The 20,950-nt window shown below is 48.8% G+C and overlaps 1 protein-coding gene across 2 annotated transcripts; it reads right to left on the reverse strand.

Annotated features, from left to right (window-relative positions):
• Nucleotides 1–1,302: 1,302 nt before the first annotated feature.
• KCTD7 (potassium channel tetramerization domain containing 7) lies at nt 1,303–12,040 on the reverse strand. 2 transcript variants are annotated; one of them, XM_060079308.1, is made up of 5 exons: nt 11,716–12,040; nt 9,139–9,308; nt 5,590–5,768; nt 4,778–5,150; nt 1,303–3,054 (listed from the first exon to the last, which is right to left on the reverse strand). In XM_060079308.1, coding segments are annotated over exons 1-5 (867 nt in total). In that variant the 5' UTR covers nt 11,860–12,040; the 3' UTR covers nt 1,303–3,053. The 2 variants fall into 2 exon arrangements, with proteins under 2 accessions (XP_059935291.1, XP_059935290.1); XM_060079307.1 differs by having other exon boundaries at nt 1,303–5,150.
• Nucleotides 12,041–20,950: the final 8,910 nt, after the last annotated feature.

The following is a 20,950-nucleotide window of genomic DNA, read 5'->3' on the forward strand; positions in this document are numbered from 1 at the left end:
CGCTCTATCTCTGCCCTAGTGGCTGCTTCTTAAATCTGCTGTTCCTATATTCTTTATAGTTATCTCTACTCCTTATTAGCCAATCCCTCATTACTCCAATCTTCTTATAATTAATAGCTATTTATATTAAAGATATAAATTATTCAAATTACCGTGTGTTTTTTTTCCTCCTGACTAATGCTAATGACTCCAAGTGCAAGTCAGGCATGGAGACAGACGTAAGGTCCCAAGGAGTCTCTGTGTTACTTTCCATTTTGAACGGAGGGGGATGTAAAGGCACATGGTTGGCAAGAGGGTGAGCAGGAGTTCAGTTTCCTCTTCTGGCACGCCAGTCAGCCGCTGTAAGAGAAGACTGTCCCTTTCTGTGTCCGCTCTGGGAAGCTCTGGGTTTTGGCTGGCCTCCACTGCACATGGGCACCTACCTGCAGCTTGCAGCGGCTTCTCTGTCAGCTACAACCAGAGCTGCCATTCCTCTGCTGGCCTCTTGGGATCTTGCACATGTAATGCAGCATCTTCTGAAGCCAAAGTGTTTGAAAAACCTGACCTGCCCTCATTGTGTGGAACAAGTTGCCAGTTTCACCATGACCGCTCCAGGCGGCTGCACGGACAGACAGACACTCACATGGTGCCTCTGGACTTTGAATCTGTTTATTACTAGGTTGGCCAAAAAGTTCGTTTGGGTTTTTGTACCATCTTATGGAAAAATCCGAACGAGCTTTTTGGCCAACCCAATGTATTCCAACTCTCATACCTATAAGGATTGCTGGCCTCAGCCAATCCCAGCATCATGGAGATGTAGGAACAAGGAGCAGAGGCTGCCATGCTGGTGCCTCCCTGGGACCCCTACTGAGGTACTGGAGTATGTCTTGGAGGTGTAGGGCCAGGATAGGAGAAAAGATGTACAGGGCTTTCAGCTACTGGAACCCTGGGTCTTCAGTAAGGGATCAGGTGAACCCACTTCCTAAAAGATAGAATGGTCAAGTAAGGAAGTTGAGGGTCATGAACAAATGGCCAGTACTGCCTATAAACCCCAGAAATCTGGGGGCACAGGTGAGTATGCCTACTGGGACAGAGACCAGGTGAGGGTAACTGCAGAGGAACCTCCAGGGGGCCCGTCTCTGTTTAACTTCAAGTCAGGGCGGAAGTTCAGCCACATGTCTCAGGGAAGAGCCTGTTTGATTTAGTATGGCATCCCCAAACATACCATGTTTTAAGCAGAAATCAACGCATATTTTCTGGCAGCGTGGAGGGCGGAGGAGGGAGGAGAGTAAGTCTCTGAACAAGAAAGGCACGGCATCCAGGTTCTAATTCTTGACTTTAATGCCAGGTGAGGGTACTGAGGCTCCATGCACCAAAGCGCTCACAGACAGGAAATGAACGAACACAGGCAGTGTTATATTGTGTACACAAAGCCCACACTGTACAGAAGGAAGACGACCGACCCCGTGACCTCCCACTCCCAGAGGCAACTGCCTATCCCTCCTCCCCGTCTCTGTTCCCACCTCCTCTGACCCTCTGCCAGCCCACCCTTCCTCCAATTAACATATGTATACATGTATGCTTCTTCCAGAATTCCAAAAAGTGCCTCTCCCACCCCAGTTCCCAACACTCTGGCTTCTGATGAATAAAGCCTCCCTCTTTTAAGGATCACGAGGCAGGCGCCACCTTCATGAAAGAGCCCCAGCGAAATGGTACCCGAGAAAGCTTAATCACTTGTAGCACAATCAAATACAGACAGAAGGTATGCAGAAGAATGATATCTGAAATTCTAACTGGGATCAAAATTATCAGTGTGAGTGGTTTTTGTTTTGTTGTTGTTATTTGTCTTAACCATTTCAGGATCCAGCTTAGACCAAGATCACACAGTGAGGCTCACCCCACTCTATGACTTGCAGATATCAATTTCCTAGTCCTCCAATGAGCAATCCAGAACAGGAAGATTATATCACCTGAGCAGCCTGAGGCACAAGGCTCAGACAGCTCCCAGAATATCCCAAGCCCCAGCGAGAAAGAACAGAAATTTTCAGAGCACAGTCGGCTGCTTTCCATGTGATAAGCACTGGACAGCCTGGTGAATTCACCAGAGGTAGAATAAGGATGGTGACGATTCCTCTATGTCTTCTATTTAGAGCGTTACCCAAAGAATTCCCCCACCTGGGATGGTGTGCTGGGTTTCACTGTGGTTTTGTTTCAATCTTTTCAAACTTAGTTGCAGTTAAGTTTGTCATTCTTACTGAATTGCAGATAGCATTGCACCATGCGGTCCTATTTCCTATAACTTTCACCTTCCCAACAAGTGAATGGATCACCTGGGAGAAAAGGTACCCGAAGTCAAACATAAGGGAAGCTCCAAAGGCAGGCCCCTTGGTTTGACCCAAGGACGTTACACACAAGAATTCCATGAAGACAGACTTCCTTTCAATCTGGGAGAAGCAGCCATCCTTTGGAGCCCTCCTACCTTACCCAACGCTTCTTATGCTCTGGGCTTGGCCGCTGACAGGTGAAAAGGGACCCGACTAGGAGAAGTCACTTCCTCAGAGATGACCTTTATTTGTAGGCAATCACCACAAACCCCCTACATCCAAGAGCGCTTCGCAGCCTGGCCTTGGCTTCTCAACAGACAATGGCCAAACAGGGCCACCAAATTCTTTTACTCCATTTAGAAGGAGCTCTAAGCTGGCTGCCGGTGTCCCTGCTCTGCCTGGGCTATTGGCCACAGCCCTGTCCCCCAACGACAGCACAGAGTACCTCCGCGAGGACAACATGGGGGCAGAGGAACGGAGGGGCTCCAGCAAGAGGCGCAGGGACAGCGTTCCTATCCAGCGTCCCTGAAGCCCCAAGCAAGTCTTCAGGGCCTGATTTTGAGCTGACTTGAGCTTGCGTGAACCAGTCCCTCCCTGTCTTATGTTTATGGACCCTCAATAGCCGAGTGCTGTGATGCTCTGGGCCGGGGAGGGCAAGAGAAGGGGCCGAGGTTGGATCACTGCGGGCACTGGGCTTACCCATCTGCTCTCTCCTCACACTGGCTCCCTCCTGAAGAGCCTGCCTCAGTGTCTGTCAAAAAACGAACCTGTATTAGCGTTCAATCTATTTGCCGATCTGGGCAACTTAAATGAAAGACCCTTCTCTGAGGACAAGGCAAGAGCCGTGCTGTCGGGTAAGGTCTAAGCAGGGACACCAGCTCCAGAAAAGTGACAAGCCGTTTGCGGATGAGAACAAGGAGAGAACATGTTATCTTGGAACCTGAACCACTGACTGGACCGTCCCCTTAGATGTCAGCCTGGACGCCTGCTCCACGCACATAAGAATACAGTGTAAGAGCGGGGGACCATGCCCTGGAATCTTCCCATACAGGGGCCAAGGGGTCACTGCCCCGTGAAGGAATTCAGCCAAGGTCCCAGGGCTTGGCCTTCTCTTCCTCAGCTCCCCCACTACCCTCCTCGCCAATCTGGTCTTGTAAGACTGAGACCGATGAGGCTGACAGAAAAAAAATCTCCCTACAACACCACCCAGGAGCAGTCAAGTTCAATCACGATTACAGGGAGAAGCCCTGCACGCAGCAAGGGAATGTCCCCTTTCCAGTGACCAGTGCTGCACAGCATTTCCTCCAGGGGGCACAGGCCCACATCCCGACTGGCTGCCCCAGGCTACAGACAGCACGAGAAGGAAATGCAGTGGAACAGAAGCTGGTGGATCTTTTTCTCTCTGAATTGTGCAGAGGCAAACATAACAGAGGTCTGCTGCTGTCTTCCCACAGCTCTTGCGATAGCTGCGCCTCTCCTCCGGCCCTCTCTTTCCTTCCCCAAGACAGACAATCTCTGAGAAGGAGAACGTTGGCAGGAAAAAGCAACAGGGGTTCCCATCCAGGGAGGGTCACCACAAATTGGATCCTAACATGGAACAGCAGCCAAGGGTGTATTCTGCGCCTCTAGAAAGGATGTTACACCTCAAAGATAACACAAGATCTAGGCATCTTGCCTGCTTGACTTAGGGAATCTTCAAAAGGAGTCCCTGAAATGTGCATTCCAGCCCCGTGAGAAGATAACCCTTCAAGCAAGGAAGGTTAGTGGAAGGTAGGAGAAGCCAAGGCCCTGAGGCAGGGCTGTAAACATTGTGCTTTTCTAAGGCCAACCTGGTGCATGGCTTTGGCAACTATGGTTACATCTCCAAAAGGTGGTGAAGAGTATGTTTTGGGAGGAAAAGAGTCTTTCCACATCCTAAAACAAAGCGTGGGGCTACTGTTGAGGCAAGAGGGAGGGAAAATGTTCCTTCTTCAGCCAGGGGCTCTGGGGGGCTCCTTGGGTTAAGCCCCCATCATGTTCCACGTTCATACCGATACACTGAGCATAAGGAAGGGACTCTTGAACAGGGTGGAGGAGGGGTTATGCCTACGTGAGTTTGGTAACGTGGCTCTAAAAAGGGCAGAAACTCTCTTGCAAGGTCAAGAAAGTGACAAAACCTCTCTGGACTTCCTGGTCAAGCCCTCGCTAGCCGGACCCCATCAGCCTCAGGCAGAGACTACCGTGCCTCGAGGAAAGGCCAGGTGAGCACAGGCACCAAGTCCCCGTGGGCCACCAGCCCTGAACCTGGCCCCGAGGTACAGCCAAGGAGACTGGGGCTGCACCTCCGTCTGCCTGGAGTTGTGCCTCAGGACCCGTCCTCACCTCAGCAGGTTCTGGGGCAGCGAGCAGCCCTTCCAGGGACCTTGCTCCCAGAGCCGACAAGGGGAACAGACACCCTCCCTGACAGGACTCTGCTCCCTGCCAGGGCTACTCACCACCACGTGATCTTGAACTCATAGATGGGGCGCTTGCAGTAGTAGTGGTTGATGAGGTGCTTGTCACACACCCCGATGCACTGGTGGTCCACGGTGAGGCCCTGGGCTGAGAGGTCCGTGACCAGGCAGTGCAGCAGGTCATAAACGTCAGCCACGGCCTCCCAGGGCCCGAAAGACACATCCACTTCGCAGTGGTGCTCAAAGAGCTGCCCGTCACTCTCGCTCCGTTCAAAGCGCAGGGAGCTGAGAAGCGGACACTCGTAGGGGGTGATGGGCATCTCCTCCTTGAAGACACAGACCTTGAGCTTGGCAAAGCGGGCCTTCCGCTGGACGGCGCGCAGCCGGGCAATCTCCACAATCCGCTCCAAATGGTCTGCAGGGGTGAACACGTCACCCATCAGTGGGACGGGGGTGGGGAGGGGGGGCGGGGCACAGAGAGAGCCCCAGTGACGGTGGACCCAAGAGGGAAGAGACAGATCCCAGGGGAAGGGACTCTGGGCCCATGAAGGGCACAAACTTAAACAGGAATCGTGGTTCTGCAGGGCAAAAGGAAACAAAGGGGATGGGATGAGTACCACCCTTCTGAAATGCGATTTGATGACGTTGCAGGCAAGGTGGTCCCTATTTCATCTGAATCTTCCTGCGGGACTGGGAGGGCAGCAGGAAGGGAAGCAGGATCCTCTCCCATCTTGAGTAGGACAGGTGTCTTGGCGAGCCATGACCCACTTGCTCTGGTGGAGACCTCAGCACTGACAGATGCCTCGCTACCCTCCCTCCTCACACCCCGACTGCCCGCACAGTGAACCCCTCACCTTTGTAATAGGGCATGAGTCCCAGAAACGCCTGGCGCACTTTCTCCCCCTTCAGTGGCTGCATGTTCTCCAGCTGCTCCAGGAGGGGCCCGATGGCATAGTACTGGGCCTCTTTGTACACGGCCCGCACGCGCTCCCGGGGCGGCAGGTCCCCCGAGCGCAGGAAATTCAGCACATCTCTGAGCAAGAAGGAAAGAGGGTTGGTGAGAAGGAGTTAATGGATCCGGACAGTGCCACCCAGTGGTTAGAGCACAGGATCTGGACCCAGATGGCCAGCTGTGTAACCTTGGGTAAGTGAACTTAACCTCTCTGTGCCCTTCCTCCTCTGTAAAATGGGGGAAAATAAGAAAACTACCCCATAATGTTATGAGGGGATTAAATAAGTTAATACATAAAGTGCTTAGAAAATACCTGGCACAGAGCAAGCCCTCACTAAGTGTTAGTAGTTGTTATTGTATCATTATTATTATAATTATTAAGTATATATAGGAAAAATGGGAAGATATGATATCTAGCCCCTTAATTACATTTTGAATTGAGGTACAGATAATAGCCAATAAAGGTACACATCTTAATGGTACAGGTCAATTACTTTTTCACGTATGAATATACCCACACAACCACCACGTACCATCAAGATACAGAACATGTCCATCTAATTAAAGTTTCCCTGTGCCTCTTCCCAGCCAATCACTACAGAGGCAACCACTCTAACTTCTAATTCTATCAACAAAGATTAGTTTTGCCTCTTCTTGAAATGCACGTAAGTGGAATCACACAGTATGTTCTCTTTTGTGCCTGGCTTCTTCCCCTCAACCTAGTGTTTTTGAGATTGATTCCCTACGTCATCATGTGTAGCAGAAGTTTCCTTCCTTTTATTGCTAAGTAGCATACCGTTGTATGGATACACTATAAACTATTTACCCATTCTCCCATTGATGGACATTTGAACTGTTTCCAGTTGGGGTCTCATAAGAGTAAAGCTGTGATAAACATTCCCTGTAAACTTCTTGTGGACTCAGGCACCGATTCCTCTTGGGTAAACATCAGGAGGAGAACTGTTCGGTCATAAGTGCCTGTTTGACAAAGTGGTTGTAGCATTTTATTCCCACCAGCCACGTGGAAGAGTTCTGCACTCCCCACAGATCCTTGCCATCAGTATCATCCTGTAGCTATACAGAGAAGAGGAATGCCTAACCCTGACACCTGAACAAACTGGCTTCAGGCGGGAACAAAAAATCACATACTGCACCTTCTTAAAATAACAATTCAGTTCTTTTAATTCTCTCTTCAGATTCTTTAGGGCTGAAAGTAATCAGACCCATCACTGGTAGGTGTGGGAAGGGCTTTTCTGTGAGGATGTATCAGTAAACCCCAAGACCAAGCTGTTGCCTCAATAGTGAGTCTATGACCATGAAGCAACACCAGCCAACACTCACCAAGTATTAATCTGTGTCAGTCACTGTTCAGGAGTTATCCCATTTAATCCTTCCAACGACATGGGGTAAGTGCTTTCTTACGTCCGTTTTATAAATGAGGAAAAAGTGGGGCTCAGAGAGCCTAAGGAGCACCCTTGCTAAAGGAGCCACAGCGGGGCTTCCCTGGTGGCGCAGTGGTTGAGGGTCCGCCTGCCAATGCAGGGGACACGGGTTCGTGCCCCGGTCAGGGAAGATCCCGCATGCCGCGGAGCGGCTGGGCCCGTGAGCCATGGCCGCTGAGCCTGTGCGTCCGGAGCCTGTGCTCCACGACGGGAGAGGCCACAGCAGTGAGAGGCCCGCGTACCGCAAAAAAAAAAAAAAAAAAAAAAAGGAGCCACAGCTAGCCAGAGGCCAGATGCAGACACGGGTGAATCCAAATCCACACCCACAGTGGTCCAGACTCCAGTCCAAGGCGCTGTGCACTGATCACAATGGGAAAGTGCCCCAGGTGGAGGCCCAGGCCCAGCCTCCACGGTGGCTGCTGGGGCTACGTGAGCTCACCCGCAGAGAAATACCCTAAACCCCTATTTTATTTTATCTGAATCTTTCAACAGCTTCATAGGCTGCTGATGAATCTTAGGCCACTGGAGTCCAGCAGCCTGAGGATAAACACCACAATACCCTGCTTGCTGCCACGCCCTTGCCTGGCCCTGCCACTCTCCAGCTGTGGCCACCTGGGTATGGGCGCATCAGCCTAGGGCCAAACCGGGTTCCCCCTCCCCGTCACTCCTTCCAAAATCAGTCCTCTAGGATCGTAAGCAAATCTTGGTGAGTCCTGAAAAACATAACCCCGGGCAAGGCCCAGTGAAGAGCGCTGTGGGAGCTGCCAGCCGGGGCCAAGCACTTTCCTCTCCCAAACAGCCTGCAAACAAAAATCTTTTTATAGCTCTGCAGAGCGATGTGACACTTTTGTTTTCTCAGCACTGGAGGCAGCTGACCGCCCAGTGGGGAAACCCAGATGCTTCAGAGCAAATTATTTGACGAGGCTCCTTTCTGAGGATGAAAATGACCCTTCTCCCAGTGTGGGCAATCCTACTTGGAGGCCGGCACAGAGACGTAGTGGTTGGAGGGTCTCCTTTTGTTCAAGGTCAAAGACCATGTTAGTTCTCCAGTCATCTCCAAAGTTAGATGGATGGGGCAAAGAGTTTCAGCCACATACTCTGAAAGGACCTGGCCAGGGGTCACAGCAAGACTCTTTATTTAATCCACATGACCGGCCTGCAAGGCAGCTATAATTACTTCTCATTTCACAAACAAGGAAACCGAAACATAAAGTCTTTAAATTGTTTATCTGTACGGTTGTCAGAAGTCCTCTCTTGGGAAGGGCTATCTTTTTTTGAGATTGTGTTGTTCCATGTTTTACTGTTAAAATGACAGTAACAATTGAAAGTGAGGTTTTTTGTGTGTTTTTGTTGTTTCATTTTTGGGGTTTTTTTTTTTTGGCTGCACGGTGCGGCACGCAGGATCTTAGTTCCCCCACCAGGAATTGAACCTGTGCCCTCTGCAGTGGAAGCATGGAGTATTAACCACTGAACCGCCAGGGAAGTCCCTGAAGGTGGTTTTTTTTTTTAAAGACTTGGCAAAATTACAGGATGGTAACCCTATGTTGGCCCTTCCCTCACCTTTTTTTGTCCTATTTATTTGTTTTAAACTATTGAAAGAAGTTTGGGAACCAATGCCACACCCCATGTTTCTCCCTAACAGCGATGCCGAGCCCCAGAATCTGGATCTGAGGGTCTTCTCCCAGAAGCTGTGTTGGAACTCCCCTGTCTCTCGGTGCGGTCACACCTATTCCACAGGGATGACAACTTCCCAGTATTAATTTGCATAGCAGAGAATCAGTTTCATCACATCCAGCCAATGTGTGTTACCCGGGATTTCTCCGGCTGTCCTTGCCTCCTCTGGGAAAGAAACTAAGAATTCTGATCCAATTCAATATGCACATTTATTAAATTCCACCAGCAGGTTATCTCCTCTTCCAGGTGTTATGGAAGACATTAAAGTCCCATGCCCAAGCCCGGGCCGCTCACTTGCTAGGACCCTGCAGTTGACGGCAGAGGGAGGAACGTACCCGAAGTGCGCACCATCCCGATCAATGAAGTAGCGGCCCTCGGCATCTGTGGGGATGTAGTGCCGCCCGCTGAACATGGCCGCCAGCATGGTGTCCTCGTAGCGCCGCAGGGTGGACAGGCGTGTGGTGAAGTGAGCCCCTCCGATGTTAAGGGGGACAACCTCAGGGAACTGGGGAGGAATCACCAGCACTTTCAGCCCCACAGTGGGGAGGCAAGCCGGGGCTGCCCCGTCTGCCGCCTTCCTGGGTCTGATGAGCGCCACCCGAGGCCGAAACCCAGGCATCTTTCTGACCGCTTCTCTCTCCTCCCTTCCCCTGCAATTGTCAATTACCAAGTCCTCCCCATCCTCCCACAGCTCTTAAATCAGGTCTCTCCACCGCAGTCCTACAATCTCTGCTCTAGAGTTCAAAGCCTTTACTGTCCTCCTTCCACTTCGTGAACTCTCCACCTTTGTGCCCTTGCTCATGCTGTCTTCTCCGTCCCCAGTGCTCCTGCTACCCTCCCTTTGTCCATCCAGCAAATGCAATGGCCCCATCTGGCAGTGTGCGCTGTTCACTGCACAAGGGCACCTGCATGAGCGGGGTCTGCCAGCCCAGCTGTGCACCCTTTTGCTAATTCACACCAAGGCGCCATATTGGTTAGCAGCATCCACTCATTCTAAGAGCTTCTATTCAAGGTCCCCTACTCCATGAGCATTTCTGCTCTGTTGTCCTTTGCCTGCCCCAAGATAGGGTTAACTGAACACTCCCACCATTGTGCCTTCACTGTATCCACATTCTCCTGTATAATAGAGCTCTGCACAACGGGCGCTTTGTGCTATTGGTGGTTATTATTGCCCAAGTTTCCCGAGGGCAGGAACAGCATCTTGTTCACCTATCCTGAGGCCACCCAGAGCAGGGCCCACAGATGTTTGTTGAATAATGTCAGGCATCCACTCCTCATCCTCTGTACCTCTCCACTTCTCTCCTTAATCTGTGCAGGGAGATGAGTGCCCAGTCCAGCTACGGTTCTGGAGGCAAGGGCAGGGAACGATGGTACCTACATTTGCCCTGAGAAGCTCTAGGGTCTCCCTAAAATGCTCAGGACCTTTATTTATTTTTTTAAATCTCTTTCACTGTTTGTGGTTTTGAAAGAAATGAGGCCAGTTCTCCCTAGTTTTCCCACAAACCTCCTCCAGATTAACTAAAATTTTATCCCAGTGCATACTTTTCAATATTACGACATCTCTCTGGCTCTGTGAAAGTCTAGTGTATTTATCTAGACAGTCCTTCTTCCCGACTTTCAAATCCTTTGTGAAATAAAGTAGGATACAAATACATTACATCGAAGTTGCCCAGTGTCTTGTGCAGTGCCTGGCTCATAGTAAAGCCCCAAAAATGCACTGAATGGATGAATGAAACCGACAGGCACTTACAGTTCTGTGAATGTAGGTGCTGTTACTCTTCTGCACCCAGAGGATGGGAAATGCCTTCTGCTTATTCTATAGCTAGTTCCTCTAAAACTATTTTATGTGCATACCAAGGACCCCAATATTATTTGGAGATAATAATACTTTACATTACTCACATGGAGCCATGTAATTTGTGAAAGAGCTGGCACTGGAGTGCTGGCCTATAGTCTCTGGGTCCTGTGCTTTTTTCCTCAAGCCACACCGTCTCCCCAGTGACAGTGCACAAAAAATGGCACCCTGGGCCTCCAACGGTTCCTTTTTTTTTTTTTTTTCCAATTACAAAGAGTCCTTCTGGAGCTTTGCCCATTTTCACAACTGCCCCACGATGTTTAGAGTACTGGCTCGTAACCCAAGAGGACACTACAGTTTCCCGAGAGCCTCACCCAGCCCCATCGTGCCCCTCTGGGTCTCAGTCCCTTCACCTAGGACTCCACAGGTCATGTCTGCCACTACCTTAGCCCCTACCTCCTAGCCTGTCTTCACTGCCCAGCAGAGCCCCACCTTCCCTCCTTTCCCTTCTCTTGAGGGTCATTTCAGGTGTTCGTATGATAGTGTCACATGCATTAAGTAAGACCAGTGGAAGCCACTGTGCATCACAGCACAGCAGCTAGGAGGGAAAGCCATGGAGTTGTCAGGTGAGTGAGGCCACATCTATTAACTGGCCTGCGTCTTATCTGCACACAGCCCCTAACCCCACTCTCTGGGCAGCTGGAAACTGGGTTTGGGCAACCACTGAGGCCTCCCCTTGGATTCTCTAGGAGACACTATCATCTCTTGGGGCTCCAAGGGCCCCTTCCCACGGCCCACCCTCCCTCCTCCAGTAGGTAACGTGGGACATAGGGATGGGAGTACCAACCCTGCAGGCAGTGAATGCTGGAAGGAGGGGGATGGGAGGGCCAGGTGCCGCCTGGGGCAGACACACCTGGTGCATTTCGGGGGGCGGGGTCGGGGGTGGGTGGGAGCGGGGTGGGCAGGGGAGCACGGCTCCTCTGCCGCCGCCCTCGGCCCGACCCCCACCCCTGCCTCAGCGCTGCAGCGTTGCTCACATCCCAAGGTCAGCTCTGCCTGGCACCGGCTCCTCGCCCCGCGCCCCTTCCGCGCCCCCGCACGCCCTCGGTCCAGGTACCTCCTGCGGCAGGAGAGGCAGTGCGTGCCCCGCCTGCGTGGCTGTCGGGGTGGCCGGCTCCAGAAAGTCGTCTTCGGCGTCGGAGCTGGACATGGCACCGTCCGGGCGACGGCTGTCTGGCTCCCGCCCCGTGACTACCACCATCCCTCTGGCTCTGGGCAGTGGGCGCGGTTTCAGGCGGGCGGGAGGGCGGCGGCCCGGGCACTAGCACCCAGCAGCGCCTGGCATGACGCGGCGCGGCCGACGGGCGGGGCCGGAGGGGCGGAGAGCGCAGCGCGCGCGGGCCGGAAGGCCGTCGCTCCCTCAGTGCCGACGGTCTCGCCGACCACCCTGACGACCGCAGGGCGACCGGCCTGACCCGGTCGCCTCCCGCTATTGGCCGAACCCCCGCTGGCCTCCTCCCTTGATTGGCAGGAAGCTCGCCCAGTCGCAGAGCAGGCAGCGCTTTCAGCCAGCGTCTAAGTGGCCACCGGGAGCCGGACCTGCTGGCCTGCCCTGCTCTGATTGGCCCTCTGGCCAGCAGGCGCACCCTCTCCACCCACCCTCTCCACACTGGCTCGGCGCGCTGGGTGCGCGCGAGGCCACCTCCTCTAAGCCAGGCCTTCTTATAGGCTTGGGGAGTGGCTCCCGCGTCCAGGTCAACACCTAGAAACCTGAGACGAGAGAGGGCTCGTGACTTAATCGTTCATTCGTTTCCAGGGCAACGGGTCCTGGGCATCCCTGGGCGTCGAAGGCCAGGGAAATCTGGGAGGACCAGGTCGCCTCAATGGAGAGCCTGAGCATCCTTTCCTGAAGGATTGTGAGGGAGGACGGCTGAGGTCACTGGGGTTGTAGGAGAGGAAGGGCAGCACTGCGACAGGGGCTGGCTCTCCTCTAACCACAGGGTAAAACCTGGGTCTCCAGTCTTTCCTGATTGAATCAAGCAGCAGTCCGAAAAAGAAAACTCAAAATAGGGGCAGTTGAGTTCAATTAAGAATGACAGTGGGGCTTCCCTGGTGGCGCAGTGGTTGAGAATCTGCCTGCTAATGCAGGAGACACGGGTTCGAGCCTTGGTCTGGGAAGATCCCACATGCCACGGAGCAGCTGGGCCCGTGAGCCACAACTACTGAGCCTGTGCGTCTGGAGCCTGTGCTCTGCAGCAAGAGGCCGCCATAGTGAGAGGCCTGCGCACCACGATGAAGAGTGGCCCCCGCTTGCCACAACTAGAGAAAGCCCTCGCACAGAAACGAAGATGCAACACAGCAAAAATAAATAAATTAAATTAATAAACTCCTACCCCCAACATCTAAAAAAAAAAAAAAAAGAATGACAGTGACTCTCCACCCTCTATGTGTCAGTTCTTCTGCTGGGCACCTGGAGACACAGATGGAAACAGGCCCTGTCCAAAGAAGCTCACAGGCTGCTGAGGCAGAGTCCAGCCTGGTCCAACACATCTGTCTGCAGCCTTGGATGCTGTGTTCCCTGGTATGACAGGGTCAGCTCAGAGACTCTCCTAGGGGGTCAAGGTTTTAGCTCTTCAAACCATTTTTACACCCAGTTCCTCATTTGAATCTCACATTGTTGTGACAGAAAAGGAAACTGAGGCCTAGAAGATTAGAACAGCTTCAGGGAGGTCAGCCGTGAGCAAGAGGCACAGCACTTCCTCTTTGGACCAATCACACTCCCAGCTGTAGGAGTCTCCTAGGTCAGTGTTTTCTCCAAATATACTTGCATCAAAAGCACTGAAGGGAGAACTTGTTAAAATACAGATTCCCAGCCCTACCTCCAGAGAATCTGATTTAGTCCATCTGGGATGAAGCCCTTGAATTTGCATTCCTAACAAACTCCCAGGTAATTCTTTTTTTTTTTAATATTTATTTATTTGGTTGTGCCAGGTCTTAGTTGCAGCACGTGGCCCCTTAGTTGCGGCAGGCGGGCGCCTTAGTTGTAGCATGCAAACTCACAGTTGCGGCATGCGTGTGGAATCTAGTTCCCTGACCAGGTATCCAACCTGGGCTCCCTGCATTGGGAGCACGGAGTCTTATCCACTGCACCACCAGGGAAGTCCCACTCTAGGTAATTCTGATGCTGCAAGTCCTTGAATCACATTTTGAATGGCATTGCCCTAAAGAAGGCCCCCTGAGGCCATCTCTTAGCTATCACTACCTGCTCCAGCCTTTCTCAACAATATCTATAACAAAATTTCCCCTTTCCATCCTTCGGATGTTTCAGCTGTAATAGAAACTACAATCAAAACTACAAACTACAAAACTACAAAACTACAATCAAAAGTGGCTTAAATAATAGGAGAATTTTATTATCTTACATAACAAGAAGTCTGAGTAGATTCTGGGTTGGTTCATTAAGTAACACAACAAGGAGTTACCTGGACAAGCTTCCTTCCATTTACCCTGCTTACTTACATTTACCAGCTTACTTCCATTTACTCTGCCAGATGGCCTCTCCTCCTCTAGGAATCCATATGAGGAAACCAGAGAGCTAAGGGCTATCAGAGTGACAGTTATTCCTACACCTTAAAGCAAGGCTGTATAAAGAGAATGGGACAGGAGCCCCAGAGGCTCAGGAGGTAGGAAAATCCATGTGCAATCACGGTTACGTTACTGAATGTGTTGGAGTTTTCATCTTCCTCTTCGGCTGAGGATTTCCTTCAGGAATATAGTTTCCCAGTTGGTTCTGTTTACACGGTGGGGAGAAGTCCAAGGGCAGCCGCCTGGAATGAGGACTTGCTGACTGAGTAGGCAGGGGTTGGAGCAGGGCAGTTTGCTGGCAGTGGCCATCCCCACCCTGCAGTGAAATGACTTCCAGGCCAGTTCGATTGAGGGCTGCAGGGAAGGGTCAGTGAGCCTCTGCGGGGGCGATGGGTAGCACATGGCCGCGCAGAGGTGTGGGCTGCTGTCAGAACACAAGCACTTATAGCCCTGGGATTACTTTTCCTCCAGGAGTCAACCAAAAAAATAGTCCTACAGGCATGGAGTCCTGAGATTAGTCAATTGGATTCTGTTCTCCATGCCTCACCAAAGAAAAGACCTTCTGAATGGCAACAGATTAACAAAGTGCTGATTCAGCTACTGAATTTTCAATCCGATTCTAATTTATTGAACAATTTAACAACAATAAAGGAAATGAAAACGGTAACAAAAGCATCCATCTTCTTTTCCTTCCAGTTGGAGGACTCGCCTTTCCTTTCTCTCCCAGCCTTGAGGAGGCGGTTGTTTGCCAGCAGCTTCCCAAGGCACGGAAGCTTGGCTAAGGGCCCACTTGCTCTCAACCCAGTTCGGCTCTCCCCCAGCCTCTGACACACCCCCATTCGTTAACCACTTCTGTTCTGTCTCCTGGACTTCTCTTCGCACAGTGCATGGGGTAAATGTGGCCGACGTTCAGATTGCCTCTCACATCTCTTTTCTGAACCCCTGTCCCCACCACCACCCCAGTGTGCCTCACTGAATGCTAGAACCTTGAAATCTAAAAGCTGCTTGTTCCATGGTACCTTGTATCCTGGTTCCACAGGTGACCTAACTTCACCAAGCAGATCCCTGCACTTGAAATTTGGAGGGGGAAAGTGAACACTGAGTTGGAGGCCAGGCTTCTTGCTCTTTCGGTGGACCAGTTTGGATATGGAAGCGTTAAAAACATTTCCTTTTTGCTGTGGCTGTAGCAGAGGTCCCATGTTGGTCTTTGCCTTCCTGGGTGTCAGAAAGCAGGGTGGGGCATCCATTTTACTGTCTCATTACTCTCTGTAATCAACCTCCAAGGTCCAGCACAATGCCTAGCATATAGTAGCAACTCAGATGAATACATGAAAGAAATTTGTGCTGTGATCACATTCAAAGAGTTACCTCTCTATGTAGATTTTTTTCATGTATTTTATTGGTATTATTAGTATATAAGGGCATGGATTGTTACTGGTATCATAGAGGTAGGGAATTCCAGGATGCCATCATGCTGGGCTGGTGGGAAGGGGCTCCCCTCAAGTTGTAAGAGATCCTAGGGGTGTTATTCAGAGCAGAACATTTGCGGGGCGGGGGGGCTCTTTGGTTTGGAGTACACACTGGTAACCATGGATGTTTTCACTGTGCAAGATGATATGGGCCCCAAAGTGCTCTCACCCCAAGCTCTTTATAGGTAAGCTTTTGATGAATGTTGTTTTGTATTTTCATTTATTAATTATAATAAAAACAAATAACATAAAATATAGATGCAAAAATAACTCACATCCAACAGCACAAACTAACACAACACTGTAAATCAACTATACTCCAATAAAAATTAATTAAAAAATAACTAACATCCAGAATTCGATGAAAATAGTGTTTTATGTGGTTTCAGCGTCCACAGTTGTCCTACCAACTGCTGCCTATTACTCTCTCATCCCTTGTGTCTCTAACGGAGCTCTTGTTCCAGTCACCTCTGGAAGCATTATGGTCAAACCCCACTGGAGGCTGGGTGAGTATCTTGGAGCCACATCCCCAATTTTCCCTCCCATCCCCATGGCCCATTTGTGTGGCATTTCCACTGGTCTATCAGTTCAGGTTTAAGCACTTCACAGTTTAAATATCTATTATTCAATATGATTCCATCAAGTGGAAAAAGAATTTAGCTGGAAATATAATCCCCTGTACCCTGACAAGAAGTACCCTATCTCTTAATGTCCTCATCTCTTGGGGCCTCTCCACCATTCCACAGCCTTTCTTCCCCCAGTTACCCACACCCACTTAGAAACTGCCTTGGATTTGAGGCTGGGAGTGGCCTGCTTCTCTGAGGCAGTAAAAGAGTATCAGAGAAAAACAACTTGCCATTTGGGGGCTTCCTAGCTGCTAATATTTGTTCTGACATTTGTTTGGAACTGCCAGCTAAGAGTCCTTTGGTAAAACATTAAAATATCCTGAGGCAATATAGAATTAAAATAATCTATAAGAGTAGGGGTCTGAAAACGTTTTTTTTTTTTTTTTTCTTTTTTTAAGGCCATGCTGCGTGGTATGTGGGATCTTAGTTCCCCGACTGGGAATTGAACCCATGACCCCTCCAGTGGAAGCGCGGAGTCTTAACCACTGAACTGCCAGGGAAGTCCCTGAAAAGTTTTTTGTAAAGGGCCAGAGAGTAAATATTTTTAGCTTAGCAGGCCACAGACTTTGTCTCTACTCAACTCTGCTGCTGTTGAGGAAAAGCTGCCATAGACAAGACATAAGTGATGTCATAGGTTATGTCATAAATTGTTGTAAGACATAAATGGTGTGGTCAGATTTGACCCAATGGCTGTAGTTTACTAAACCCTACACAAGAGAACTAGATCAATTCTAAGTGCATTGTGATCTTTTCAAATGTGCTCCATCTAAATGTCCTAATAGCTAATACTCAGCTTCATTTCTTTTTTTTTTTAAATTTCGTCTTTTTTTTTTTAACAAACCTTTGTGTCGAGGGTTGACTTTCAATAGATCTCAGCACAGCTTCATTTCTAATTCAAGTCTCATTTACTCATCTGTGAAGAACAACCAATAGCCAAGTCTTCAGATTATTAACATTACTAATTTTTCATCAAAAGAAGTAGCTAAATGAGACTTACCAGAAAATAAATGAACTGAAAGTCCACGTTAAGTCTCACTAGATGGGTAGCCTTGGGTAAGTCACAGCACTACTCTAGACCCCCGATTTTATCTCTAAGATTAGGCCAGTTCAATCTCGATTTCTCTCTTTTAAAAAATTCTCATTGTTTTTCACTTTTTTACTTAAAGTAATTCATGCTGATCGTAGCACATCTAGAAAACAGAGTTAAGCACAAAGAAAATAAGAATCCCCAAAACTCCACCATGAAGAGATAACAAGGGACACTGGCACATGTCCTGGGAGCACACTAAACAGCTTTGTGATTTCAATTTTTCACCTAATGTAACATGAACATTTTTCCTGTTATGAAATCTTTTTCTACAATATTGTATTAGCTGAAGAGTATTCTGTTACGTGGATGTACAATAATTCATGTAACTAAGCCCCCCCTTTTGTTAGTTTTTTTTTCCAGTTTTTTGTTTCTATAAACTTCATTGCAACGGACATCTTTGTAGAGAAAGCTTTGCATACCTTTGTGATATATTTCCCTAATTTTCCTAATTATATTTCCCTAATTCTTGCAACTTTTAACACTTTTTCATACGTTCAGCAGTTATTCCATGTTTGACCAACAGAGGGCATTTAAGGCTTTCATTCTCAGGGCAAGGCCACAGCCATTTCTACAGCATATAACAACAAAAATAGTGGTTTTATTGTGAAGAATGATGCAATTTTGGATGTTCAGTAATAATCAGCAAACTCCAAAGGCAGAATCAAAGTCATTTATTTTTCTGCCTAGCCAGAATCACCCCCCTCCGCAAAAAAAAACCCTCAAATGATGAGCTTTGTTAGGACTTAAACCCAAAATGAATAAAAATGATCTTTTGCTCAGAATAACAAAGTGACTGCTCTGCTTTATGCAAAGTCCTAAATTCTCTGCAGAAGACTATTGGATAGTGACAAACAATCGGGAAAGGGAACTCAATGTTGAAAATACTGACCTTGCCAGAGAAAAGCTCAGACAGCCCCCAGGATCAGTAGCTCCCTAGAAAAACCAATTTTGGGGCAACACTGAATTGGGTCCTGCCTAGACTATTACTTAACCATCACCTACTAGCCAGGTTGTCGTAGGTAATACTATAGGTTTTGTTAGGTAAGCTTGAAATAATTGTTTGTGTACATTTTTCTTCATTTTCACCAAGACCATAAATTCCCAAGGGCAGCAATCTGCCTATACTTCTTAGCACAACAATTACACCTAGCAAATTACTAAGTACAAGGGAGGTATTTAAATAGTTGTCACTATTTAATGTCACTTGTCATGCTAATGACAAGTTTCAATTCTAGTATAAAGATGATTACTGAGAGGTAGAGTGGTGGTTAAGGGTGTAGGCTCTGGAGCCAGGTTGCCTGTATTTGTATTCTGATCCCGTCACTTACTAGCTGGTCTAGAAGGCTGGTACTGCCTCCCAAGCCAATGTCTATAAAATGCAGATAGTGACAGTACCTACCTCAGACGGTGATTTTGAGCATTAAATGAGTTTAAACATGTAAACTCAGGCACAGGATCTAGACAATGAGAAGCTGTTGATAAATGTTTCTAGAATGATTACGTGGCTAAGTGATTACTAAGATTTTTTTCTCTCATTTAAAAATTCTCTGATTCTTCATGGATGATGCTCTCTCCAGCCTCCTCCTGCAGCCACTGAGGACACCAGCCTCTCCCTGGCTCCACAGGCTCACCCGCTGGCTGTAGCCATGGCTGTGCTGGCCCTGGGAAGCTCTCTGATCTTCACAGGCAACACATCTACCCTGGTCCCTTACCCAGTTATCAATTTTTATTTAATTTTTTAAAAATATTTATTTTTGGCTGCATTGGGTCTTAGTTGCGGCACTTGGGATCTGCGGTGCGTGGGCCCTTCCTTGTGGCGCGTGGGCTCCAGACTGCACGGGCTCAGTAGTTGTGGTGCGTGGGCTTAGTTGCCCCGCGGCACGTGGGATCTTAGTTCCTCAACCAGGAATTGAACCCGCGTCCCCTGCATTGGAAGGCGGATTCTTAACCACTGGACCACCAGGGAAGTCCCCCAGTTACCAATTTTTAAATTTTACTCCAGGCATCTTTCATTTGTTTGACAGGAATTCCATTTGATTCCATCAAATCACAACATCTCACAAATATAGTCATCTTCCTACAGGTGTTCTAAGATGTCACATGGAACAGAAATGCTTTGCTTCGCAGGGCTCAAGAGAAATGTGCTCAGACCAGAAAGAAGGCTTTGTGAAGGAGGGAATGTCAACAGGGAGGGAGATATCACAGCATCTGCTTCTCCGGGCCAGTTGTGCAGTGGTTTCTTCTTTCCTGAGTCAGCCGTTTTTGTGCGGTGGTTCTCTGCCCTTTTCCTATTCCAATACATTCCCGCTCATGACAGTGGAGTCTCCAGGGGTGGGCAGGCGCAGGGAATAAAAATCCTTATGTTCACCTAGGGGCGAGTATTGGAGTCAGGCTGGGTTATAGTTTAGAAATGTCCTCGCCTCCCATTCTGATAGGCTCTAGAGGGATATGTGACCTCCTCCCTACAATGCTGGTAACATAAAACTAACACAGCAAATGAGCAAAAAACCAAAACCAAAACCAAATTATGTTATGCTGAAGCTGATTTTATTGCTATCTGGAGGCTGAAGCAGTAACTAGAGCAGTAACAAGAAATGGGACTTAAGACAGCTGAGCCCTTAACAGGGCTGGGATTTCCCAGGGAGAGGGGTGAGGGATTAGGTTTCTGGGCATCTGGAAGAAGCAGAAAGCAGAGTGTAAGGAGACAGGGAAGAGGTGTACTGTTCACAAGGGGGTGGTGAGGCTACACTGCAGAGACAGAACAGTTTAGATGTAATGTGTGAGGCATCTGAGAATCAAAGAAGGTTTTTGAACAAAAGAGTGCCTTAAGACACAGTGCTGAACAAAGGATTGATGTGGTAGCAGTATTCATTTTCAGTTGAAGGGAACACGGCTAGGGGGGCGGAGCGGAAAGAAGGATACTAGAGCCAGGCTTAGATACCAGGTCACCACTGTGGCACTAGCTGAGGGGCCTTGTGTACGTGGCTTGACCTGGCCGAGCCTCTGTTTCTTCATCTGAAAATGATATGTTAGAAGTTTCTGTCTGGGAGGATTAATCATTTACCAAATATTTTACTAGGTTCTTACAATGTGCCAGACATTCTGCTAGGTGTCAGGGGTACAAAAATGGACAAGAAAAGACATAGTCTCTGTCTTCCAGGAACTTACCATCTAGTATAAGAGATAGACAATTTAAGAAGTTAAGAAACATTAAAAACTGCAAAGTGTGATACGGTGATATTGTGAATAAGGCAGGCAGGAAGGGGATCAGGGAGAGTCTTTCTGAGGAATTAGAATTTATGGAGACCAGAGAATTGAGAAGGAAACAGAAGAACAGGATTCTGAGACAAAAGGATGGTAGCAGGTCTCTCTGAAATAAATTATAGCAAAAAGTTCACTAAGAAATTATGATGTATAGAGGGGAATATCTAAAATACAGCAACTGAAGAAACTGTGGTTTATCAGATCATTATCTGATAGGTCTTACTGCTTCTCAGAAATCACAGTAATGAAAACATGTAAACTACCAGTGCTTCACATTTAAAGCTTTTATTTTGAAAAATAAAATACAAAAGTCATCAA

The sequence above is a fragment of the Mesoplodon densirostris genome, chromosome 16 (genome assembly GCF_025265405.1).
Source record: "Mesoplodon densirostris isolate mMesDen1 chromosome 16, mMesDen1 primary haplotype, whole genome shotgun sequence".
Lineage (NCBI taxonomy): Eukaryota > Metazoa > Chordata > Mammalia > Artiodactyla > Ziphiidae > Mesoplodon > Mesoplodon densirostris.